Raw genomic sequence first — 27,143 nt, 5'->3', positions numbered from 1 at the left:
TTACCATCATTCTGAAAGCCTGTTGACACTTTTAGGATGATGCATCACTTTCATCTTACACCAATCGCACTCTGAGAACAATAATTATGCAAATTAAGCAGGTGTAATTATTCCTAAAGAGAACTTCCTTAAATCATGATCACTTTTGCTGTGTTTTTGTCTTTTTGCAGTCTATTACCGTAAGAAGAACCACCTGCATGCGGTCAGGATTCGACTACAGAGCCCAGAGTACAAGCTTAGCAAAATCCGCTCGTCCACCATAATGACTGACTACAACCCCAACTACTGCTTTGCTGGCAAGGCAGCCTCACTGAGTGAGCTTAAAGAGGTTCCACGCAAGAACATCACCCTCCTCAGGTTATCTGTATGCTGCTTCATACATACTGTTTGAGGCCTGTATGATTTTTCAGATGTTTTTGAAAGAAGTCTCTTATACTTAGCAAGACTGCATTCATTTGATTAAAAATATGGTATTATTAGTATTATTGCCATTTAAAATAACTTTTTTTCTATTTTAATATACTTTAAAGTGTAATTTATTCTTGTGATGGTAAAGCTGAATTTTCAGCAGCTATTACTCCAGTCATCAGTCTCACATGATCCTTTAGAAATTATTCTAATATGCTGATCTGGTGCTCAAGAAATATAAAATGTATATTCTTCTCCGCTTAACATTTCTGTGGAAAACATAATAGTTTTTTTCAGGATTCTTTGATGAATTGGAAGTTCAAAAGAACAGCATTTATTTGAAACAGAAATCTTTTTTTAAATTATAAATGTCTTTAATGTGACATTTAATGCATCAATGCTGAATTAAAGTATTATTTCTCAAACTATTGAACAGTAGTGCATAATAGATCATTCTGAGGCTTTAAAATGCACATTTTCAGATTTAGCTTTTTTTCTTGAATTTCTTCTTTAAGTCCTTTTTGTTAATCTAGGTTAATGTTATTTATAAATATGCTAATATTGTTTAATGTTTATTCATAATACATTAATGATAATTTATATAAAACAAATAAAAAATACAGTGGTTTATGTCAAATAATCTTGGTTAATGTATGACATTAACCTAGATTAATACGTTATAAAAGATTTTTCATTTTTAGTTCTTGATACATAATGCATTAACTGATGTTAACAAGGTTAAGATGGTTAGTATCCAGAAGATTGCTACTTCAATTTCTACAATAAGTAAACTGTGAGTCATCACAGGCCAACACGGAATCTGCATGCACAGAATTCCATGTTACGTTCTGGGAATTCTGCAGAATTTGATTTGAAAGTCCTACACATCCACTGTGCATTTTATGTTTGCATTATGTCTTATGTTTTATTATGGCTAATTTGTAATGCTCTCAGCTCCATTTAACACATTTGATCACATTTGCATTCATTCTGCAAAATTTCACAAATTGCCTTCAAAGTTAATGAAAATATAACCCCAGGTTACGCTGGTCCTGTTATTAGTTAAAATAATGTTATGGGTTAAATACAAGTTGAGCTTGACGTGCTGTTGAAAAACAACGAAAAATTATGTTGACTTGTGCATAACTTTTAGTCAACCAGTTTTAGTCTGGAAGTCTGCAGTATGTATTGCATTCAACCCGCAATATTCCTTTAATATTCTGTGATGACATACTGAAAATGAATTCCACATTTAAAACATGTGAGTAATGATGCTGTCTTGCATTTTTAACTATAGGGCGTTGGGACACGGTGCCTTTGGGGAAGTGTACGAAGGACAGGTTTTGGGTATGAATGGAGAAAACACAGCCATGCAGGTTGCTATAAAGGTGAGTGTTCCCAGATCTGCCTTTCCCTTTGAAACTGGTTTCTGGCTTGTCTTAATTGATCCTGTGTTTTATCTCTTTCCATCCTTCTTCTCTTCCAGACTCTTCCAGAAATCTGTTCTGAGCAGGATGAGATGGATTTCCTAATGGAGGCTCTGATTATGAGGTATGTTTGGCTGTAACATACACTCGCAGCACTGCTCTGGTGTGTGACAGACAGAAAAAGACTTTGTCATTCCAATCCTCTGCTCTCAGTCAAACTAACTGTAGGCTATGAAATCTGCTCCTTTCTTTTTAAACGTTTGTTGCGATTAGCGGGTTCACATCTGTTGTTTGTTTTTGAAGGAATGACATCCTCTTTAGTCAAGCAGCAGATGTTTTCTAGTGATTCATAGTCTTCTGAGCAAACCGTACTTTAGTTAATGAACAACATCCTATCCTTCATTTGCATGGGCTACATCAGTGATTCCCTAAAAGCGGATATTCAGATTTGGCTTTGTAAAACTGATCCTTTAGAAATGTTAAAATAGCATAATATAACTTATTAATATTAAATTATATTATTCTATAAAATAATATTATATTAAAAAAATTTGATATTTACATTTACATGTAATCATTTAGCAGACGCTTCTATCCAAAGCGACTTACAAATGAGGACAATAGAAGCAATAAAAAGAATAATATGTGGCCATGGACCACAAAACCAGTCATAAGAGTCAATTTTTTTGAAATTGAGATTTATACATCATATAAATGATGATGATATAAATAACTTTACATAAACTTAATTAAACAAAACATCAAAGTTGTTCAAAAGTTATGTTATATGTATTTATTTATTGTTAATTCCTTGACACATTTTGTTCCTTTTTAAATGAAGTCCAGTATAATATTAAGAACTATTATATGGGTACTAATGATTTTACTGGTATAATATTGAGCTTTATTGATAGGATTATGGGGATATATACTGTAAAAGACAAAAAAAAGTTTGAAAAAGTAGCCTAAATAATGCATACATTTAAAAAATTTTATGATATATTGTAAGAGGAAAAAGTAAGTGTATTTCAATAACATGTTGTTAATGTTCCACAATATGTAAAAGTATCCCACTGTTCAGTACAGCAGTTGAACATTTTCTCAGAGATCTGTTGCCCTTCATTTCAAGATGCTTTATAATAATAATAATAATAGTCTACAATGTGCATAGTATTATTAATAAACCAAGATGAACAAAATAACCTAAACATTTTACATTACAATAACTGGAACACAGTCAAATATTCATTTGAAATGACCTAATCACTCAGTTCTGTCCTGACATGCTGTGGTGTTGTGTGAGAGTCGAGTTGACCGTTCTTCTGAAAATGTTCATTTGGGTTTATTCCTTCACTCTTTTGTGTGTGCAGTAAGTTCAGCCATCAGAACATTGTGCGCTGTATTGGCGTCAGTCTGCAGATCCTGCCTCGCTTCATACTGCTGGAGCTCATGACAGGAGGAGACATGAAGACTTTCCTCAGACTAAACCGACCCAGAACTGTGAGTGTTTGTGTGTGTTTGAGTGTGTAGACATCATATCCTCCGTTTCTCAGTTAGCACTCATTTTTGCTGTCATTTTTTGGTTTGCCAACATGTGTGGAACATACTTTGCAGTAGAAAACAACATAATTATAATTCCATTTATTATGAGGTAAGATAAGCACAATTTTGATACAAAACAATTCTCTAAAAGAACTTTAAAATGTAATCTTGCCTTTCCACAGAATCAGCCGTCTTCTCTAAGTATGCTGGAGCTTCTGCATATGGCCAGAGATATCGCACTTGGCTGTCGTTATCTAGAAGAGAACCACTTCATCCACAGGTGATTTCTCAAAGCCAAACCTGACTGAACATTGCCCTAAAGTAGCCTTCAAGTGGAAACCGCTCTTCAGTGAATATATAGATGTCATTAACTCGCTGCAGCTCTTGACCTTGATGTCTTGCACAAGTTAGTTGTGTATGTCTGATGTGTGTTTCAGGGACATTGCAGCACGAAACTGCCTTTTGACCTGTCCTGGTCCAGAGAGAGTGGTTAAAATTGGAGACTTTGGGATGGCTCGAGATATTTATAGGTGCTTTCATCGTACTTCTTATCTCACATCCTTTTTCGTGGTTCAATACCTGTTAAGTATAATGATGAGCACAGGCATTGAATTTTGATAAAGGAATGCTTTGCATTGCAGGGCGAGTTACTATAGGAAGGGTGGCCATGCCATGTTGCCGGTGAAGTGGATGCCACCTGAAGCCTTTCTAGAGGGCATTTTTACATGCAAGACTGACACCTGGTAATAACAGTTCTGCTTTACTGAATTATCTTCTTTTGTCAGCAATGTCAGGTTGTAGAGGTATTAAAGAATTGTTTTTTTACATCAGTGATTAGTGCTGCAGAGACCCAAGGCCAGACATTGTAGTTATTACATGCAATTTGTCTCCATCTGCAGGTCTTTCGGGGTACTGCTGTGGGAGATTTTCTCTCTTGGATACATGCCTTATCCCTGCAAGACCAATCAGGAAGTGCTGGAGTTTGTAACAGGTGGAGGTCGTATGGATCCTCCTAAGACCTGCCCAGGCCCTGTGTAAGTAACAATAACAGCTTTGAGAATGGATCTTGGGCCTAACTTGAACTTAAATAAATGTAAAAAATGTTCCTTAAAATGTACAGTTGTAAGCTATAAAACATTAGTGAAATGTTGGATTTTGTTCTGTTTTAGTTATCGGATCATGACACAGTGTTGGCAACACTGTCCAGAACACAGACCAAACTTCTCGACTATTTTAGAGAGGATCAACTACTGTACACAGGTATAACGGAGTCGGAATTTGACAGATTTAGATTTCAGTATATTATATGTTCATTTAATTTACTTTGATGAGACGTTTTCAAACTTTTTGCTGTCAAGGTCCACCCTTCCTAAAACTATATAATTTTTTTATAAACACCCATGTCTACTGTTTCAGAAAAATATTAAGCCAATTAGCTGCAGGAATTTAGCTTTATCTGGAGTAAAAAAAAAAAAAAAAAACTTTCAGTAAATATTATTCTAAAATAGCCTTGTAACCATTGTTATTTTAGTATTATTTATATACTACTAGTATAGTATCTATTAATATTTTGAAAAGATATATTTTTATATTTTTCATTTTAATTCAGTTTAAGTTGTAATAATTTTGTCATGTTTTTGTATATTTCTATTTAGATTTTTTTTATTTCAGTTTTATTTGTAGTAATTGTTATACTTCAAATTAAGCATATGTATTTCAGTTAGACAAATCTAATAATTAGATTTTTATTTTTTCAATTTTATTTTAATTTATTAAAAAAGTATTTTTAATACTTTTAGTTATCTGTAATGTTAACAACTCTGCTTATAAACCCCAGTGGCAAGGAGAAACTAAAAAACGCTTATTTGTCTTCACAAAACTAAAATGTAATTTTATTTCTTAATCTTAAAAACTTGAGATGTCAACAGAATAAAATGATCACAATTATTATATGAACAATAATGAAAACCCCTCACTTACATCACTCGTGTTGACCCTTTTTGACTTTTTTGTCACCTTTTTCTCCATTTCATTACACTTTGTCACGCATTCTATGATCTGTCAGGACCCTGATGTCATCAACACCCCTCTTCCAGTGGAGCATGGTCCAGCTGTCGAAGAAGAAGGCGGCACTGTGATCCGTCCTGAAGGATCAGGCAGTATGACCCCTCTTCTAGTGGCCCACTCTATGTCCCAGGATGCTTCTCCTCGACCGGGCATCACCGGTGCTGCCCCACAGGCCCTCAAACCTACAAAGCTACAAAGACCGGTCCATCTCACACAGGAGGTGGGTACGTACCGAGAAACTTTGGAGACTTGTTGGACTGAGCCAGTTCCTGCTCCTGGAGTCTGTCCAGGACAGTGGCTTCAAGTTCCAGAGCACCGGCCGTGCTCCAGGAGTAGTTCATCATCAGGCAGCCAGAAGCTAAAGAACAAGACAAAAAACCTTTGGAACCCCACCTACGGTTCCTGGGTCCTGGAGAGCTTCGGACGAGGGAAGACAGCCCTGTGCCACACCCAGTCCATGCCTCTGTCTTGCAACCCCACGTCCATGTCTGTCCCGTCCACTACCTCAGAGCGCATTGACCCTGGAGTAGAAGTTAACACAAATGTCTCGACGTCCCCACCTCCGTCTGCTGCATCCTCCCAGACCGCATTCAGTCCGACAGGGACTTCCTCTCAGAAGGGTCCAACAGGGGCTACGGGCGGCTCGCTCGCTGCGGTTATGGACTTGGCAAAACTCCAAAGCTTCCCATGTGGCAACGTAAATTATGCGTACGACGAGCAGAGCTACGAGACTGACAGTTTGCCTGTAGTTGTGTCCAAATCTGTGGAGCTCAGCACCAGCTCTTCAGCTACATCTTCACTGGCTGTCCTCGGCCTGGCCGCAACATTTACCCACAAACCACAGGTGAAGCGCCATGCTAGCTACGGACATGAGGACGTAAGGAGGTACACCCAGTCTGAGAAGCCCATGAGGGACAGAGATTCTGGCTTTTCCTTGTCTGAAGACCTCAGTGTCACCCCCGTGTAGCGATCCGACTGAAGAAATGCCTCATTTTTGGTGTTATTTTGTTTTTGACACAGAGGTATTTTACTGCAATAACTGCAGTGGATTAGCTAGAGGCGGAATGACAGGTTAAGGCTGGAATACGCTTTATGATTTTGAAATCTGAATAAATTTTAAAACACTACGCATCATACACTTAAAGGGATAGTTCACCCAAAAATGACAATTCTGTTATTAATTACTCACCCTCATGTTGTTCCAAACCCGTAAGACCTTCGTTCATCTTCGGAACACAAATTAAGATATTTTTGATGAAATCCGAGAGCTTTCTGACCCTCCATAAACAGCAACATAACTGAAATGTTCCCAGGCCCAGAAACATAGTAAGGACATAGTTAAAATAGTCTATGTGACATCAGTGGTTCAACCGTAATTTTATGAAGCTATCAGAATACTTTTTGTGCGCAAAGAAAACAAAAATAACGACTTTATTCAACAATTCTTCTCCTCCTCATCCCGTCCTCCACCATTATCAAGAGTGCCACATTGCATTGCTGTCTATGCAGGGTCAAAAAGCTCTTGGATTTCATAAAAAATATCTTAATAGGTGTTCCGAAGATGAACGAAGGTCTTATTGGTTTGGAACAACATGAAGGTGAGTAATTATTGACAGGTATTTGGGTGAACTAACCCTTTAATGACTGAAGATGCGATCACATTTTTTACCCTTTTTTTTTGCATGCAAAAAATTTGATTGTCAATAGTGTAGTGATGTATGAAGCAGAGCTCACACCAAAGTCACTTTCAAACCAAGCAGTTTTCTGTTGGTCAACTAGGGCTGTGCAAATAATCGAGTGCGATTTTCATGCGTATCTTGTAGTAAATCTCCAGCACGTGCGTTCAGATGGAGCGGCATTTACTACCAGTGTTGGGGAAAGTTACTTTTAAAAGTAATGCATTACAATATTGCGTTACTCTATAAAAAAGTAACTAATTTCGTTACTTCCGTTACTTTACTAGTTACTTGAAAAAAGTAATCTGATTACGTAACTCGCATTACTTGTAATATATTACCCCCAACACTGTTTACTACAATAGTAAATGGCAATGAATCGCCTGCGATTTTGAACGTGATATTGCGTAGCTTGTCAGTGAACTACGGTTCTGTGTAGTAAATGCCGCTCCATCTGAACGCACGTGCTGGAGATTTACTACTAATCACAGAACCGGATTTACTGACAAGATACGCATGAAAATCGCATTCGATTATTTGCACAGCCCTATGGTCAACATAGCGAATCTAGGTGATAAACTTGAACCTGTTACGAAATCTGCTTGGGGAAATCTTTCACCCTTGCGTGAAATTCCTGATCGAGTGGATTCATATTGAAATTGACTGGACTTTGCCTGCTAAAAACTTTGCAGAACAACTCCAGGACAGTGTGACCTCACCCTGAAGATCACAAACTATCAGACTTTCAAGTATTCCAAAAACAACAAAGTCAGGCAGAAACATGCGCCTCGTTGATGGAGATGCATGACAAATAAAAACAACGTGTTTTAAAATTGCAAACATCAACATGTCAAACATGTTTGATATCCTCCAAATGGAATGAAACCATGCTCTGAAGCTAAAAAATCAGTCTGTATCCATTTTACACTACGCAAATTTCTGCGAAATCTATGACCAAAATCTGCAGTCTTTCGGTAATTTGTGTCATCCTCGTCCAGATGGTGAATCGGGGCAAAGATCTGAGAAAAAGTTGTGTAGTGTATTCCAGCCTTTAATTCCAGCCAGTTGGAAACTATGTGCGAGTGACTACATTATTTCTGTGCGGTACCAAATACATGAGGAGTCGTAGCTAATTTGCCATTAAGCGTTGGCTCTCCTGTAAATGGCTGATGGTTTCTATGGAAACTTCCACTTGGCTAATAGCAGCCCTTTTACAATGGATTCTCATCTACTGTCAACACTGTGAAAACACATGATGTTCACTTTAAGGACCACATGAAATGAGAAGTCCTTTTCTACTGATTAGTCATAATTAGCAATGAATATATATGTAGGTTTAGATGTGCTTTACGAATTAGCCTTTTGCAGCTGGTTTTAAGTGTATATTACAAGAAGATCCAAAGCACGTTCAGACCCCACACAAAAGGAAAATCATACTCCATGCCACATAACGATTAGTCACAAAATCTAGTAAAACTGTTTTTTTTTATTAAAGTAATTGCCTTTTTAAGTTATTTGAGTGACTTGACATACTTTAAAAGAAACACAGAAAAGTTTGTCTAAAAAAGGGATGGTTCACCAAAAAATGAAAATTGTCATTATTTACTTGCCCTCAAGTTGTTCCAAACCTGTATGACATTTATTTTTCAATGATTTTCAGAGTGGTTTTTGTCCATACAATGAAAGTCAATATGTTGTTTTGGACTGCCGTAGTTAATCTGTCTTTATTTTTCTAATTAGAAAGTCATGGAAATGCTATCACAGATTTTTTTCTTTTGATATTCACCAATATCCACCTTATTTTTCCCATAAGAGCGGTCACGGCCATTTGTAAATTTAATGGGGTCCGGCTTCCGCTGTCATTCGCTTCCAGCTATTTTTTGCTGTACAATACAGCTCGTTTTGCTGCTTGATATTGCAAACTGGTGTGTCTTACCATACTATTTGAATGTATTATCTTAATTATGAACACACTGATTTGTAGTGCAAACAGTTTTAGCATTTACTATACTTTGTTATTCCCTGCGGCTAATGAACCGAAAGTCTCGCACATTCGCAGAAAACGGCTTACTTCCGCGTTGAAAAATAAGGTGGCTAGAAGTTTACTTAACAACTGTATGACGGCTTGCGTTTCTGAGAAACCCCGGAAATATGACTGAGGTCCATTGAAACACGAAGTATCTTCTTTTGTGTTCTGCAGGAGAAAGTAAGTCATATAGATATGGAACGACATGGAGATGAATAAATTATGACATTTTTTTTCTCTTTTTGGGTAAACTGTCCCTTTAAAGTTTAGCACTATCACCAGTAACTCAGAGATCCATTAAAAAGGTGGCAGTGTGTTGCAAAGTATTAGTAATAAAGAAATGCTGACAGAAATATAAGACACCTAGAAAGACACCTTTAATCTCAGATCAGGTGGACTTTAGGGGGTGTTTTGAGTACAAAGTAGCATCAAGGACCATTTATTTTGACTAGATTTAGTGTTTTGTCCTTTGTTTTGTCTGCTGTTAGTTTTGAAAAATCAACAAATTTACAAACAGTATGTTGCCTTTTCACTGAGGGTGTCTTTTGTGTGCGAAACGTTGAAATAATTGTGAGGGCTTCACAAAGGTGTTGCACCGAATGCGTTAGAAGTAAATGAGGCATGTGACGCGGGGTGTAATTGGCGGAGATTGTATTGATTTACATGCCAATGCACTCCTCTAGGGAGCTGTCGAAAGACAACCATTTTTTGCTATCTATTTTTTAGTATCTTTCTCTCAAAAATAAATAAGTAAAAATAAGTGCATTTTATCTTTAGCTACCCTATGTGAACTGTGACTATGTAAATCACCTGCAGGCAAATTCTAAGTATTACAGCAAACACAACCACAAACCGCATAACACCTCAGTGTGGTAATATGATGCATGAGAAGTTTGATTTCGAGAGGTATTACTAATTATTCTCAAATATTTTATTACATATTGTAGTTATTAGGTAAATAATGTTTTTTATGTGACAATATTTATTTGTGTGTGCATTTATTAGTTATTTTAGTCAGGGACTGCTGAGAAAAGCCTTAGGCAAATTTAGAGACAGATGAGACTGAAGTGTATTAGCACAATCTTACATTTATTTTTGTCTTGTTTAACCATTTAAAAGTTTAATGTTTTGACTGCCTTTTAAGGAGCTTACTCTTTTTTGTAGGATACTGGATAGAAGGGTAGAAATAGTTTGACTTTAGCCAGGAAAATGAGTGCTGTATTCTTGGATTAATATTCCTTTCACACTGAACTAACCCTTATGATATGTAGCTGCAATATTTAATCTGTTTTATTGGTGTTTGTTTTATTATTATTTTTGTTGAGGTTATCACTGCCAATGTTCTGCATGTGTCTTGCTTTTTATGGAAGACTTTGCAGGGGTTCATTTCTAACCAGCCAGACAAGAGATGAACCATCATATAAAGTGAATTTTAACGTACCTGTACCACCTGTATTTTTTATGTTAAAAGATGGACATTGCTGCGTAATAGCAAACCTTAAATAAATAGTTTTCGACTATAATCCTGATATGAAAGACTAAAATTCATTTCAGAAATACAGAATGATTTTTGAGCAGATGTTTTATTTGTCATAAACATACTGCACAGGGAACACTGTAACAATACTCACCTGCCCCCCCCTAAACAAAATAGTGTCACAAGGTTAAGTTTGTCTGATAATGAAACACTTTCAGTGGTGTGCAGGTATAGAAAATTACAACCCAAGTTCTTAAACCATAAAACCAATACAATATATTCATAAAATCATCCAAGGAATTTATAAGACCACCCTTGATTGATCACTGCAGTCTAAGCGATTAATATCATCCTATTGTACTATAAATGCACTAGTGTTGTGCATCATTCACATTGCATCGCTGTATATTTGTTCTACATAACATACTTCAATGCATGTGCTGAACCTACTATACACTCTAGTTTGATGGTACTTTAGAAACAGTCAGTTGTGCAATGTCAATTTGACCCTTCGCAAAGACCTGCCCCCCTTAGTTACTGTTGCTATGTCCGACATTGCATGCTGTTCTCACGCAGTGAAAAATAGGCTACATCGCGGAGAAAAGAGGAAACTGACAACGCACCGACAGACAAGACAGAGCAAGTTACTTTAGGCATGAAACAAAGTCTCAGCTTTCAAATTTTGTCAATTTAAATTTAAACAATAAGTGCCGTTTTGTGGCTCTTTAATGTGTCGTGACAGATCACTGTACCGCTTCAGTTTAAGTGGCACATGAACCGATCATCTTGTCATATTTACTAGTTAAAGCATGAAATAAACATGAATGAACATCAGAAGGTTTTTGTTTCAACTGCGTAAAGACATCAATATACACTGTTTTTCAAGTTTTAGTCCACTGACATTAATACTTTCCTGTCTGGTGAAATGAGCGGATTCGGCGATATGATTGATCAGATCGCCTGTCAATAAAGCTCCCTGCGAAGGGTCAGTTGTTTGACTAGTGTTTGTTGGGCCCAGACATGGAACAATGTTACATACAACTAACCTTGATTCTGTGTTATATTAAGTGCGCAGAAATAAACAATTGATTTTGATATATTCCAGCATGCAAACTCAGCCAAAAAAATTGGACAAGCTTGACTGATTTTGTTTCTCATCATCTTAAAAAGTTTGATTGAAAGGTAGGTCTATGCTCAAGTGCTTGAAATTCATTTTGTAGGCAAATAAAAATTGTACCCTCATATGAATTTCTTTACCAACTAAATTTAGTTTTCAACCTTTTTTTGTTGGACTTTGGGGAATAGCAACTGTATAATGCATAATGACGACAAACAAATGATCATTTTTAAAACCATGATCATGGTAAAATGCTTTTACAGCTTAATACTGTAAAGTAATGGACGTTGTCACTGGTAGCCTCCCTATAATGCACTGCAGAAGGTTTATAAGTGTCTATCAGCATGCCAGTCAGAAGCAGTCAGAAGTTCGCAGTAAGAAGGTCACTCCCAGGCCAATGAGGAAAGAGTTTGCAGCAGGTTGTCCAGGCCCCATAAGTATCCGTCTTCTCGGTTGCCCTCCTCCCAGGGTCTGTAGTGATCCAGGTTCTGTCCGTCTAGGAGAGGTGTGGTCTTACCAAAATCAATGAGCCAGACTTCAGCTCTCTCTGTGTGATCGTGAATGAAGAGAAGCGAACTCCCAATTACCTTAAAGACATGAAACATTTTTGAGGTGAGCCATATCATACGTAAAAACAAAATAGCTTTTCTATTAAAAAGCACCATTCAAACATTTGGGGTCCGTAAGATTTTTTAATATTTCTGAAAATCTTTTATGCTTAGCAAGGCATTTTTTTAAATCAAAAATACAGTAAAAACAGTAATATTGTGAAATATTATTACAATTTAAAATAACTTTTTTCTATTTGAATATATTTAAAATATGTAATTTATTTGATGGCAAAGCTGAATTTTCTGAATTCTGAAACATTCGGTCTTCAGAGTCACATGATTCTACAGAAATCATTTTAATATGCTGATTTGCTGTTTAAGAAGCATTTCTTATTATTATCATTGCTAAAAACAGTCATGCTGCTCAATATTTTTTGTAGAAACCACGATGCATTTTTTTTCAGGACTCAATTAATAGAAAGTTCAACACAACAGCATTTATTTGAAATATATATCTTTCATAATATGTGACCCTGGACCACAAAACCAGTCATAAGAGTCCATTTTTCGAAATTGAGATTTATACATAATCTGAAAAAAAAACTGAATAAATAAGCTTTCCATTGATGTATAGTTTGTTAGGATAGGACAACATTTGGCCGAGATACAACTATTTGAAAATCTGGAATCTGAGGCTGCAAAAAAATCATCTTTAAAGTTGTCCAAATGAAGTTCTTAGCTATGCATATTACTAATCAAAAATTAAGTTTTAATATATTTACAGTAGCAAATTTACAAAATATCTTCATGGAACATGATCTTTACTTAATATCCTAATGATTTTTGGCATAAAAGAAAAATCTATAATTTTGACCCATACAATGTATTTTTGGCTATTGCTACAAATATACCCCAGCGACTTAAGACTGGTTTTGTGGTCCAGGGTCACATATTATAAATGTCTTTAAAGTGAAGTGAAGTGACGTGTGGCCAAATATGGTGACCCATACCCGGAATTTGTGCTCTGCATTTTACCCAAGTGCGCACACACAATAGTGAACACACACACACACACACACCCCGTGAACACACACCCGGAGCAGTGGGCAGCCATATTGCTGCAGCGCCCGGGGAACTGTTACACTGATCAATTTAACTGCAGTACAATTTAATTAGTGCATAATAAATAAAATAAATATATATTCTTAGACATTAATTAGCTAGATACCATTTTTGAAAATCATTAACAAGTCAATACTTTTTTTCCACTTTTTTTGCTAACTATTTTGCAGTACAGTACAGAATTAGTAAATAATATAGTAGAACATATAGTACATTTTCTTGTTAGACATTAATATTAATTGGAAAATTGCACAACTAAGGTAAGACTCTTTACAGAACAAAAAAAAACTTGTATTTTACCTCATGTTTGTTGAAGAACTCTGAGGCCTTAAGTGCCTGTTTAATATCTTCAAGCCTTGTAACATAGGAGTTCTGTTAGGTGGGTGAAGGAGAGGAACACAACATTGATATGAATTCAACTAGAATTATACTAGAAGTTATTTTTTCAGTATTTTTCACTGGAGTGAGGCTCCAATTACACAATATCACCTTGTAGGTGCAGTTAATTTCAGTTTTTTTTCTGTTGAGGTTTTATATCTTCCTTCGCTTGCTTGTTTTAAAAATAAATATATCCTTTAAATGTAACGATCTTAAAACATATAGACCCTATACTGAACAGATGAGCATTTATGATACTGTTTTAACTGCCTAATGGGAGCATCACAAAGTAAACGATATCTGGCCTTTTTACATCAGACATATATATCCTGGAAACAAAGTACTTAAGGTGTTCATTAAGCCACAAAGAGAATATTGTTCCATTGAAATGTAGGTGTGCATGCATTATATCACAGAACAGGTTGGTCAAGTTCTCAGGAACTCACGCACAATTATGTTCTTATTGCCTTCGACGAAATCCTTAAAGACCTGAATGACGTCTTCCTTTGACCGGGTCTTTTTGAAGTCCGTGTTGCAGGTTTCCCCTCTCTGAAATAAGAAAACAATGTACTGTATTGAATGTAAAAGGAAAAAAAAGTCAGATGAAGAGCTTTTACTGAAAAAAAAAAAACAGCAGGTTGAGGATAATACAGTGTTCCCATAGTCATAGAAAAACATGGAAATAACTGGAAATTTTAAAGTGAGTGGGAACCTTGTTAATGTCCGTATGCTCTCAGAAAAGGTACAAAAGCAGTCACTGGGGCTGTACCTTTTCAAAAGGTACACTTTTGTATCTTTTATGTACTAATATGTACACTTTAGGTAGTAATCTTGTAGGCTTTAGGTACAAAATTGTAACTTTTGAAAAGGTTCCGCCCCATTGACTGCTTTTGTACCTTTTTTTTGAGAGTGTACAAAACATGACAGTACTTTAATTACACTTAATAGAGTTTAAAAATGATTTCTAAATTATCTTAAATTGATTTGTGTTTGTACACAAAATAAAAAGAAAAAAGAATACAAATTATAATTATTATTTCATTATTTTCTATATGAATAGTTTAGTTATTATATATTTATTTATTTAGTATTTGTCATCACCATGACACACCATGTCTCTGTTTTGCCCCGTCTAGTTAGTTGTCATGATGATTGATTTGAGTTCATTTAGTTCAGGTGTGCCTAGTTAATTATCCTCATTTGGTCTGTGTACTTAAGTTCCTGTCGTTTCAGTTTGATTTTTGTCAGGTATTGTTAACGTCAACATTCATGTGTGTCACCAGCCTTCCTCTATGTGGATTTACCTTTATTGTGTGGATTTATTAAATACTGTTTTTCATCCTTTTCATCTTCTTGCGTGTTCATCGACACCTAAACTGTGACAAAATACCTGACCATGCAAAGAACTATGGATATTGCATCCATTAACGTTGCACCAAGGAGGGGCAACACGCTGCTGAGAGGAGCAACCGTTTTTATTTTTCAAGACTGCCGTAACTTGGAGGATTACGTGGAGGAATTCCTCGACACTTGCCACCATGCGAGCTGCGATGACGTCTGCTTGATGGAGGGATTTTGGTGTGGTCTGGATGACGACATTCGCTTCGTCATGCCCAGAGGAGATCCGTACTGGACCCTGAAAGATTACATCAGTTTCACGCTGTGGGTGAATGAATCCACACTCACAGCGGATGAAGCGGATGTCAACTGCAACATCAGTGTTCAGCCACACCTCGCAGACATCTCGCAGCCAGACCCAGAGCCCAGCCAATCATCACCCTGCTGTGTGGAGCTTCAGCCAGAGCCCGCCATGACTGATGAGCCATCACTAAGAGCTGAGGATCGCCCCGGAGCCAGAGCCTCATTCAATGTCTGACCAGGTGCGTGAGCTGGCAACGAAACCTACCACGGAGGATTACACAGTGGAGTGTGAGGGCACAGAGGAAAGCCCTGCCCACTGTTCCACCGCTGAGGGTGAGCTGAGGCAGGACTCTGAGGACTTTTCTTCTGAGATACCCAGTCTTCCCTCAGCGCTTGAACTGTTTGCCTGTCATGTTATAGCCAAGGTGGTCGTTTATGAACTGTCTCTCTGTCCTGTCATGACCACGGAGGTCGTTCCCCTATCTGCTATCCGCTGCGCTCCCTGTAATGGGAGTCGCTATTTGGTGTGTATGGGCAGCATACACCATCCATGAAACCCTCGACTGTCATGAACTCCCACCCAGCCTCCCTCTCCTGTGCATTCTGCAATCCTCTACCTCGCTACCACTGCATCCTGCCAGTCCCTCAGCTCATCCTCAGCCTCCCATCTGTGGATCAGAGTCATTGCGGGCCTGTCAGTCTCCAGCTACATCGAGGTCGGAGGATCCCTGGTCTCCGCCTCCAACCTCCGAGAACCGGACTCCGCCTCGGCTCATCAACCCATCAGCTCCACCATGGCTCACAGCTCCCTCGTCTCCACCGTGGCCCGTCTCCACCTCCGGCTCTGCCTTGGTCAGTCGTCGACCATCCGCCGCCTCAGGACTCCACTCCTCAAGCTGCACCTTGCTCCTCCTCCTCCTTCCCTCCGGCTCCACCTTGGTCCTCTGTCGCTCCGGCTCCACCGCGGCCTTCCGAATCCCCGTCTCGGTCGCCTGAGCCATCTGCTCCACCTTGTCCCTCCGGATCCTCCCAGTTGTCCTGGCTCATCGGCTCTCCGTCTCAGCCTTGGGCTCCTCTCCCACCTGCTCCGCCGTCGTCAGTTGGCCCCCTGGAGTCGTCAGCCCTTCCTCCACAATGGCTTTTCCCTCCATCTTCCCCTTTCACCGTGGGCCATCTCCCTGGCTGGGCTCTGGAGCGTCTCACGCCTCCTCCTGCTCCGGGCTCCTCCCTGGATCCTCTCTTCATCTGCTCCTCCCTCCGTCTGCACCTCCCTGGACTCTTGTTAGTTGTCGTTCCCGGTCATCCAGCCACCTCCAGAACTTCCTCCGGCCTGTCTGTGCCAGCCCATCGCCATCCCTTTTTCGCCATCCTTCCGCCGTCTCCTGTCCCTTCCTTCTCTGCGGCGTGAGGTCACGCCTTCCAGGAGGGGGGCAATCTGTCACACCATGTCTCTGTTTGGACTTTGTTTTCAGTTTGCTCTGTTTTGCCCCGTCTAGTTAGTTGTCATGATTATTGATTTGAGTTTATCTAGTTCAGGTGTGTCTAGTAAATTATCCTCGTTTGGTCTGTGTACTTTAAGTTCCTGTCATTTCAGTTTGATTTTGTCAGGTATTAATGTCAACGTTCATGCGTGTCACCAACCTTCCTCTATGTGGATTTACCTTTATTGTGTGGATTTATTAAATACTGTTTTTCATCATTTTCATCTTGCGTTTTCATTGACACCTAAACTGTGACAGTATTGTTTATTTTATCTATTTACTAACATTATATAATAATAAATAATATTAATTGTATTTATGTATTTAATATTAAGTTGTATTATAATTTGTTATTAATAATATAGAATATTAATGACTATATATATACACATACATATTTAATAGTTTAGGAATATTTTTATTATTATTTATTTATATGTAATAGTTTTGTTAAATGCAGAGGTATTTATTTATATTAATAATTTCTTACTAATAGCTGTAATGTTATTTATTATTATTAGGTATTATTAATAACATTATATAATATTTATAGCTAATATTAATAGTTTTGTTAAATTGATCGATTCATTGATTTATTCATTCATTTAACAATGTAACCTTAGCACAAGTTTCAGTGTCTGGTTTTCAGCTGAACGCAAATTCTGCTTGCTGTGATCAAGCAGGCTGTGATTTTTAGGCACTGTGGCTACCTTAATACCCTCAATGCGGAAGCCCAGAGTGTTAGTAGAGCTGAGACTTTCTCTCCACTGCATATAGCGTGGTTTGGTAACAGCCCTCTGTTTCTTCTCCTCCGCTGTAGGAGCTGCACTGTCCACCTCCAGCATCTTATTATACAAGTCTTCACGCAGCTTTGGCTTCACCCTTGCCCGCACCAAATCCTCCTCCAGATATGTTCTGAAAATACGAAAGACCGAAAGTAAGTAAGAAAGAGAAAAACGAAGTAGATTTTTAAATAATCTATTGGAAAGATCAATTAATCATGCCTGAATTGTTAATTCTGTCATCAGCGGTTTTTATTTTGTTTTGCAAGCTTGAACTTTACTTGACTTCCTGTGTGAGAAGAGGAAGTCACCAAGGGACTCCTTGCACAAAATGTCTCTCAGCATGTAAAAGAATGCGTGAAATGCATGTGAGAAGGAAGCCCTCAGGGACGCCCTGTGTCTGCCTCGCTAAGTGTGCATCTAAGTTTTGACTGCATGTGCACAGGAAGTGGTTATTATTGTTGTGCGAGGGCCTCTCTCTCTCCTCATGAGCTCCACCCATCACCCTGACAGGATGCAGGCCAACAACCAGAACAGGTGTTTCAGCAGGCAGAGTGAACCTGCCATGCACAATATATTAGCATGACTATAAAAAGGAAAGAATTACACATTAGCAAAACAAGTAATACTTTCTATATTTAATAACAATAATTTAAATATATTATTACTATATTAAAAAATAACTATATTAATACAAGTAATAGTATATATTTAAACATTTGCACTGCTCTTTCTATTTAAAATAAATGCTGTGACTTTTCTATTATTTAAAGAATCCTGATGAAACGTATCATGGTTTGCACAAAAATATTAAGCAGCTGCAGCACAATTGCTTTTAAACATTAATAATAATAAAAAGAAAAGATCAGCATATTAGAATGATTTCTGAAGGATCATGTGACAGTGGAGACTGGAGTAATGGCTGCTGAAAATTTCGCATTGCATCACAGGAATAAATTACATTTTAAAATATATTAAGATGTAACCTGTATATATAACCTGTAATAATATATATTAATATTTCATAAATTGAACAAAACAAAAAACAGCCTTGGTGACCATAAGAGACTTTAAAGGGGTCATATGATGCTGCTAAAAATAACATTATTTTGTGTATTTGGTGTAATGAAATGTGTTTATGCGGTTTAAGGTTAAAAAAACACATTATTTTCCACATACTGTACATTATTGTTTCTCCTGAGGGGAAGCCCCGGCTTAGTGTGCGCTGAGGCCGGGATAGAGTGAGCTGAGGCCGGGCTAGCGTGAGCGGAAGCTCGGGACCCCGGGCTGGATTCCGCTTTGTCCACGGTGAAAGTTGATGTATTTCCTCAGCGACCAGCACAGATCAGCTCTAGGCATGACGAAGCGGATATCGTCCTCTTTTGGAAGACCAAACAAAGTAACGAAGCACACAGCGTTTTCACGACATGGCTGCAGCATCAACAAAACTACAGTAAGACTAAAAGTTACGCCGCCCAAATGTTCATGCAAAGAAAGAAGGCATACCTCACTAATCTATAGTGAGGTAGATATGTGGGGGCGTGTTAGAACGAGCCGTTTTAGGTAGGTGTGGCTGACTCTGAACTTTTATAAAGAATATCTCTTTGGATTTGAGACTTTAGTCTTTGCAACTTTACAGATCTTCTTTATGCACCAAGAGCTTGTAACACTCCCAAAGAGAAAGGAAAAATTGAAATTGTATCATATGACCCCTTTAAAACACTTAAACATCTTACCAACCCTAAACTTTTAAAAAGTATTGTATATCATTTATTTTATAAATGAACATGAATATTATTTTTTTTTAAACGTAAGTAGTTAAGTTTAAAGTGATTTGCATAATTAATTTGGTTTGCATTTTTTTTTTTATTGGGTGGTTCTGTGACTATTCTTTTAAAATTTAATCAATGGTGAAACCTGTTTCGATTTATCATAAAGAAAAGGTAAAACTTACGAAGCACATGCATTCCCTGTATCACTTGTAAACATTAAAATACACAAATACATCATAAATAAATAAAATAATCTGAGCAACGTGTCCATGAAAATTAGCACCCATTACTCTACCTCACTCCCATCTTGCAGTCCATGACGTTGGGCAAATCAAACTTGGCCAAAAGGTCTTTCATTTTGAGAAAAAGCTCTCCGTCTCTCTTGACCACACCATAGTAGCTGGGCACGAAGGAATGTAAAGCATCCTCTTTCAGCCTCTCGAAACACAGCTTCTCATTCTCTGAGTATTTCTTCAGTATGGAGCCCTCATCCCCTGCTTTAAAGCTGCCTGGGCAGAAACACAAACACAGACAAAGGATGACTGGAGTCACTGGAGCACATATAATCAACACAGCCAGTCAGCCAGATCTTAGTCAGGATGTGTGCCTTAATCATCTGTTCCTGAATATGAATATTGCATGATGACTGTGCACACATGCATAGTGTTGAAAAGGGTAAATAATTTATGTTTGATATCTGAAAAATAAGTTTATACGTACACTGTTTTGGTTTCTGGCATGTGAATATGCATGAGTCAAGTGTCATCACATAACGCTACACATAACCACTTCCCTAAAATGGTATCAAATGATTGTACTTCCTCATGTATTGAAAAAAAAAAAAAAACAGTGCTGTTTACAATAAAACAGTCAGAAGACATGAGCTAAAATCAGTGGTGTTATTGCCAAGGAAGCAATCTGATGGAGACGATTACTGACAGTACAGAAATAAATAATGTCCAAAAAGAAGTTAAAAGCTATAAATAAAAGCAAAGCTACATAAACTATGCATTTTACCCTATTTTTGATTTTTAATTTGCATACAAAATAACTGCTTTCTAAAATAATAACTAAAGAACAAAAAGCATATTCAAGTCTGATTTGGTTAATTGATTTCTAAAATAATAGCGTAAAACATATACATGTCTGACTTGAGGTTAATTATTAAATAATTAAATAATAATTTGATTAAAAAAATTACAATAGAAATATTGAATTAATGGTTGCTTTTTGATAGTCACAAACATTGTAAATTGCTGTCCCATATGCATTTACCCCGGAAACTGTGCAAACTGTGTAAATATGGAACTGAAACATAAATTTACATTGGACTAAAATGTGCAGCGTTTTGGGGGGAGGGTTTACCTTTATGTCCTGCTAACTGAACCCAGGACAGCCGTCTTCGCTGTGAGGTCAGTAAAGGGCAATTGACAATAGTCTTCAGCTTCCACCAGGCATTGCTTTGCTGGAACACATTAAAACATAATCAGCCATGACTATGAAATAAGTGCATTCAATATTTCAAATACTCTGCTGTAAAAACAACTCGACCCTTGACCACCTGACAATAAGTCTGAGATAAAAGAAGTGTGACCAGTCACCGAAACCAACCGACAGTGTTTTTCCAACACTGCACAATGTTCCTTAAGTGTGTGAGACTGAGTCATACACACATGGTCTCAGTTGGAGCTGTGAAGCTCTGTAATCTAGCACTTCAGCCCATAACATAGGCGTCTGGTTTGCTGCCCATTTCAAACAAGCATTCTGAAAAACATTTCTGTTCATTTGAGGAGGAAGGTTTGCATAGCATGCTGTGAATTTCTATTCACAGCACCTTTTACTTTGATAATGTGACATAATTGTGATTGAACCAGGAGATCCAATTGTATCCACTTCCAAATAGAGTCAATTCTGATTTAATTTTGATTTTATAGTCAAGATGTAACAGAATAGCGACAGATCTTATCTTCTATATTGTGACGTAAATCGGATTAAAACAGATTAGTGCAAGAAAAAATGCAGGGCAGGACTTGGCTCTATCTATCACTTGTTGACTGGATGGAGGCAGATCTAACTATAACCTTGTAGTCGTGATTGTAAAAGTTGTTTTACCAGAAGACTGAGTTATGACATTTTGACTAAAAATTATGGAGGTCAAAAAAATGCATGGATGATTTGTTCACAATAATATCAATAACAAAGAGCTGCTCGATTATGGCAAAAAAGTATATATAGAAGTTTGTTATGCTCATCCAGGCTGCATTTATTTGATCAAAAATACAGAAAAAACTGTAATATTGTGAAATATTTTTGCAATTAGGGCTGCATGATTATGACAAAAATCATAATTGTCGATTATTCCCTTGAATAATATCCCTTGAAGAATTCCCATATCTTAAGCGTGCAGAATAACATAAGGACTTTGAACGATTAATTGTCGCTTTGAACGATTACGTAATTGTGGCATCCATAATTGTAATCGCGATTAGAGTTCTTTCTTAATTTTTATTTTAATATACTTTAAAATACAATTTATTCCTGTGATGTAAAGCTGAAACAGTTGTGCTGTTTAATATTTTTAGATTCTTTGATGAATAAAAAGTTAAAATGAAGAAGTAAAGTGATGCTATTCTGATGCTTTTGATTGGTTTTCTTCGTTGAATTTGCAGCGCACCACATCTGCTAATTACATCAATTGTCGCTGAAAGCTTTAGGCTACAACCTGTCTGAGAGCTGCCACCATGGCGAGTGATAAAAATGTGTTCCAGTGCTTTAAAGTGTGTTCCAGTGCTGTGCTTTAAAATTAAATTAAATTGAATCTAAATTCAAGTTATGAAGGATTTTGAAAGTCTGACAGTAGTCAGTGTTGAGTACTACTGTAAGGTTAACCCTGCCTGCTTTAAATGTTTGAAAATGTTTAACAGTTAAAAACATTCATTAGAAATGTAGAAAAGTAATCAGAAAGTAATCAGTTACATTAATAACACAATTGAAATACTTACTTGTTACATTTTAAATAGGGTAACTTGTAATCTGTAACCTATTACATTTCCATAGTAACCTTCACCTTACTGAGATAATCACCTATCACTGGAATTTTATCAGTATTTTTTGTTACTTAATAAATATATGTTTTTAACAGCACTAAAAAAATCTATAAATATCTCTTTTTCTTACGTGCACTTTGTATGTTACTCTAGTTACTGCGTTTAGCATTCGTATGGCAGAAAAGCCCTTAAATTCTTCTAACAAAGAAAATTAAATTAATTAAAACATAATTATTTTTCTTAAAATTGTAAAAACTAAATGTAAGAAAAAAAACCTTTAGGAAAATTAATACTGCAGGTGTTGAAATGCTTTGGGTGTAGCTGAAGTGCAGTGTTTGTTCTTCCACTTGATATGGAAAGAAACATGTTTGTTACTTTCTACCTCTGCTGATGTGCTGATGAAGCAGATGAGTGAAGTTTGCCTACATATGTTTAATTCACCCTCAGGTACAAAAGCTGAATGGAAAACCTTTACAATACAGTGTGCAGCAATTATTATTAAGCCTTTAAAATGGATGTAGTACATAAAACTTTGCTTTGGGGGGTTGGACAAGATCCAAAGAGTACATCATATATAAAGTCAAGCAGACTGCGCACGGCCCTGTATAAATACAGAGAAAAGCCATAAACCAAAGGCTATGCCCTGCACTTTGTGAAGCTGTGCATACACACACATTTTTAACACACCCATAACTAAATATTGAACTGGACAGTCATGCAGACAATTCAAACATCATGGTGCCAACTCTCAAACAACTACCAATCACAGAGACACGTTTCTACGAAAACATAAATATCGTTACCTTCAATAAACATATACTGAACCACAAAAGTCAGCACTTATCTATTTTGTCTCTATGCTACTAAAAATTACATTTCAGTAGTAAAAAAGTGAAAATATAAAAGCTGAACATGACTTCTTTGGTATCTTGTATTTACTAGTTAGACAAAAAGACACAACTCCGTTTTACCGTGATTACATGTTGAAGCACATTTTTACTACAACAGAGGATTGTCAGTTTTTACACTGCCAATCTTCTTTTGTAGTAAAAATGTGCTTCAGAAGAAAAAAAATAGAATAATTTCAAGTGCGAGTAATAAAGATCCGTATTGTAATCACAAGAGTTTATAAAACTGACCTGAGCTGCTCTACCATCGAACTGCGGGTGGAAACTTGTTTGTGACACTGTGGCTTCTGCTTAAATGTCAAGCGGCAATGAGTTTATGTTTTGATACAGGCTGATAAAATCAAGTGTTTGTCACTGTATGTGTTTTTCCTACGCAGAATAGATGTCTGCAACATTCCATTTATAAGCTCTCAATGGTTTTTTACAGTGTCATTGAGCTTGACTTTTATTGGGCCAAAGAAGATGAACATTGATCAGTTCATTCAGAGCAAGATGTGTAACTTTCTGAAAAAGAAAGAGTAGATGCTATGCAGACACGGCATCCAGATTTACAGAGGCAAAATGTTTAAAGTACAATGACAGCGAAGGCCTTCTATGGCTGAGGACCACAAAACATGAGACATCCATTCAGAATAATCACATGGCAGAAGTGAGAAACAAAACAGAGATGATTGGTTAGAATTATCTATTAAGCACTTTGTTAAATATATTACTTCTACTTTTTTATTTAGTCCTTAGTCCTTTGATTTACATTCACCCTTATTTGGCAAATGCTTCTATCCGAAGTGAGTTTTAATGTATTCAAAGTAACTTTCCCACCCACTAACAGCAATATTTTTGAACATTTTTTGCAAAGGTCATCACTTTGGATTCACTTCTGTTACAGAAATTACAAGCATATAAGTATGTATATGAAAAAAAAGGCTTTGGCACATAGCGGTTAGGCCTGTTGAGCTTGTTATTTTAACACTCAAAGTGCTGCCAGGTTATTAAAGCTGCACACCTGTGATATTTGCTCAAACTACATTGAAGACGCTCAATGCAAACAAAAAATAAACAATTCCGATAAAAACTCCAAACAGCCTACTTTGTAAACAGTGAAGGAGAAACATATCGATCTGCTATGGATGGATGGATATTTCGGTTATATTTTTTAGCTACTTACTATTGTAAATATTTCATCAGAAAGAGCATACTAAAGCCACCTGATACAAATCTAGCCTCAAATGCCATGTCGTGTCACAGTAGTTTTGAAATGGCAACCCAGTGAACAGACATGCTTTCACAATTAGGAGCAAGTACAGACAAACAGACACCCACACAAACATACCATAATCATGACCTTGCATGAGCTCTTTACAAATACGGACTGAACACAAAGCTGTCATTGGATATGCAGATTTCAATCAAACATTTTCTAATGCCTCAGTCATGAGTACAAATGAGATTCCTCAAGATACAGCGACAGGTATCAAAAGCCTCATTGGCAACTCAAGAACAGATAAAAAGGTTTCATAACTTTCAACAAGACAGTTCCTCATTACTAATCTCATGTTCTCATGACGGGTTTCGAATTGTCTGCTTTTATTTTAAAAAGAGATCTGTAGGAATAAAGAGCCTGTAATTCAATTCACCCAGGTCTCTCCAAAAGTCTATATATACCATATAATAAATGAATCAAACTTTTAAAAATTATTATTATTTCTTATATATCTTATAATTATCAGATATGTAAGCCACAAAAACTGTATCTCAGTAAGTCATAATAAGTCCACTTACTCACATATGTGACCCTGGAGCACAAAACCAGTCTTAAGTTGCTGGGGTATATTTGTAGCAATAGCCAAAAATACATTGTATGGGTCAAAATTATAGATTTTTTTATTATGCCAAAAATCATTAGGATATTAAGTAAAGATCATGTTCCATGAAGATATTTTGTAAATTTCCTACTGTAAATATATTAAAGCTTCATTTTTGATTAGTCATATGCATTGCTAAGAACTTCATTTGGACAACTTTAAAGGTGATTTTCTCAATATTTTGATGTTTTTGCACCCTCAGATTCCAGATTTTCAAATAGTTGTATCTCGGCCAAATACAACGGTGCTATCCTAACAAACCATATGGAAAGCTTATTTATTCAGCTTTCAGATGATGTATAAATCTCAATTGCGAAAAAATTTACCTTTATGACTGGTTTTGTGGTCCAGGGTCACATATGTGTTGCTCTAGAAGTGGTTTTGTATGTGGGTTTTAAACACCTATTTTAATTAGGTCAAAGCCCTAGTTTTGGTTGGAAAAATAAATATATTTTTCCAAACTAAGCTGACATAATTACCATATATATATATATATGGTATATATATATATTGTATATATATATATATAGTGCTTCATTAAATCTATTACAGGATGTTAAATGTCAGTTTCAAATGTGACAACTTGCCCCAGCATGATAACATGACCCACTATTGCACCAGGTTATCACAAAATATCAACATGTTTAATGAACTCGATTCTTTATTTTTCTTATGCAATAATGGTGGAAATGTACAGTAGCTTTTTGCAGCCAGAAATGTAATGTTGACACATAGCCTACTGAAAAATATTCACAGGAGTAAGAAGTGCGACAATTACCTGTCTCTGTCCACCCAGTAGTCCATGCCTTCTTTATTGATTACATTATAGCACGCGTGAATGACTACATACATAACCTACCTCTCCTGAGTCCACCGAGTCGCCCAAATGCTCGAGAGTCACGATGCCTTTGCTTTTGGTCTCGTTGTCGCTGAGGATGTCATCCTCCGACTCGTCAAACGCCGTGGAGGAGCCGTTGGAGGAGATGGAGGAGTTGGAGAGTTTGCGGCGCAGCTGTCCGTTGACCTCCTCCAGATCCTCCTCAGTGATCTCCCGTGAATCCCCATCAGACGTGATGGTCACCTGCGGCACTAGGCACCCTCTCCCCAGGTTACCGTCGGAGAGACAGCCTGCTTGCCCACTGAACTGTTCCGCCATCTGTGCTTGATCATCACAAATCTCTGTGGATGAAAAGTTTCTTGCGCGTCCTCCTCCTCCTCCTCCTCGCCCTGATCCGTCGCAAACCGGAGACGAACGGGAGAACACCGCCTCTCTCAGCGACCTCCGCCTCTGTTTGGGCATCGAGGGGACAGGAGGGCTAAGGTTATGCCACCTCTGTCCGAGGGGCCACACGAACGCTGCGATAGTGAGTGGCGGGGGCCCTGAAACTAATCCAGCGTGTCAGCGACTTTATTTCCAGTAAATTACGTAACAAACGATCTCCATCCAGATAACTTTGTTTGGCTTAGCGTGAGTCGGTGGACGTACATTCACAGCCAGGGAGCCCCTGTAAACAGCGCTCGAGCTGAGTGAACACACATCTTCCGCATTTGAGACGTTTCCCCGCTCTTCCTGACTTTTAATTTGTTTGACTTTTACTTGATAGCGCATTTCCTTATTCGAGCATACTGCTGTTTATTGTGTATCGGGTAAACCTTTTCTTTGTCCATCTGAAAAATATCAAATCATTATCAAATATCAAAATAACAAGGAATGTAGACTGTTACAAATATAGTAAAAGTAAAGGTAAATGTATTCAAAGTCACATTAATTACTAGATTTCATTCAATATATGTTGCGATATCTGTACTACAATGTTATAAAGCATAATTTCGTTTATTACAAAAGATTATATTGTTCA

At 37.2% G+C, this 27,143-nt stretch overlaps 2 protein-coding genes across 2 annotated transcripts in view; one reads left to right on the top strand and one right to left on the bottom strand.

Annotated features, from left to right (window-relative positions):
- LOC107697749 (leukocyte tyrosine kinase receptor-like) overlaps positions 1 to 6,572 on the top strand; it is a 54,237-nt gene extending 47,665 nt beyond the window's left edge. Inside the window, exons 20-29 of the mRNA XM_016498589.1 lie at positions 171 to 357; positions 1,706 to 1,796; positions 1,895 to 1,959; positions 3,206 to 3,335; positions 3,560 to 3,657; positions 3,815 to 3,907; positions 4,019 to 4,120; positions 4,277 to 4,411; positions 4,547 to 4,637; positions 5,443 to 6,572. Coding sequence (XP_016354075.1) covers positions 171 to 357; positions 1,706 to 1,796; positions 1,895 to 1,959; positions 3,206 to 3,335; positions 3,560 to 3,657; positions 3,815 to 3,907; positions 4,019 to 4,120; positions 4,277 to 4,411; positions 4,547 to 4,637; positions 5,443 to 6,411 — 1,961 coding nt within the window. The 3' untranslated portion in view covers positions 6,412 to 6,572. The remainder of the gene's footprint in view (positions 1 to 170; positions 358 to 1,705; positions 1,797 to 1,894; positions 1,960 to 3,205; positions 3,336 to 3,559; positions 3,658 to 3,814; positions 3,908 to 4,018; positions 4,121 to 4,276; positions 4,412 to 4,546; positions 4,638 to 5,442) is intronic.
- Positions 6,573 to 11,318: 4,746 nt separating this feature from the next.
- On the bottom strand, positions 11,319 to 26,866 carry itpka (inositol-trisphosphate 3-kinase A). Its single transcript, XM_016498587.1, has 7 exons — positions 26,144 to 26,866; positions 20,833 to 20,932; positions 19,763 to 19,976; positions 17,624 to 17,828; positions 14,242 to 14,340; positions 13,714 to 13,785; positions 11,319 to 12,327 (listed from the first exon to the last, which is right to left on the bottom strand). Exons 1-7 carry the CDS (start codon positions 26,582 to 26,584, stop codon positions 12,124 to 12,126), a joined length of 1,335 nt encoding a protein of 444 aa, XP_016354073.1. The 5' UTR covers positions 26,585 to 26,866; the 3' UTR covers positions 11,319 to 12,123.
- Between the last annotated feature and the right edge of the window lie 277 nt (positions 26,867 to 27,143).

This window comes from Sinocyclocheilus anshuiensis, unplaced genomic scaffold, assembly GCF_001515605.1.
Source record: "Sinocyclocheilus anshuiensis isolate Anshui unplaced genomic scaffold, SAMN03320099.WGS_v1.1 scaffold446, whole genome shotgun sequence".
Taxonomy (NCBI): Eukaryota; Metazoa; Chordata; class Actinopteri; order Cypriniformes; family Cyprinidae; genus Sinocyclocheilus; species Sinocyclocheilus anshuiensis.
This window is presented reverse-complemented; position numbering and strand designations above follow the sequence as displayed.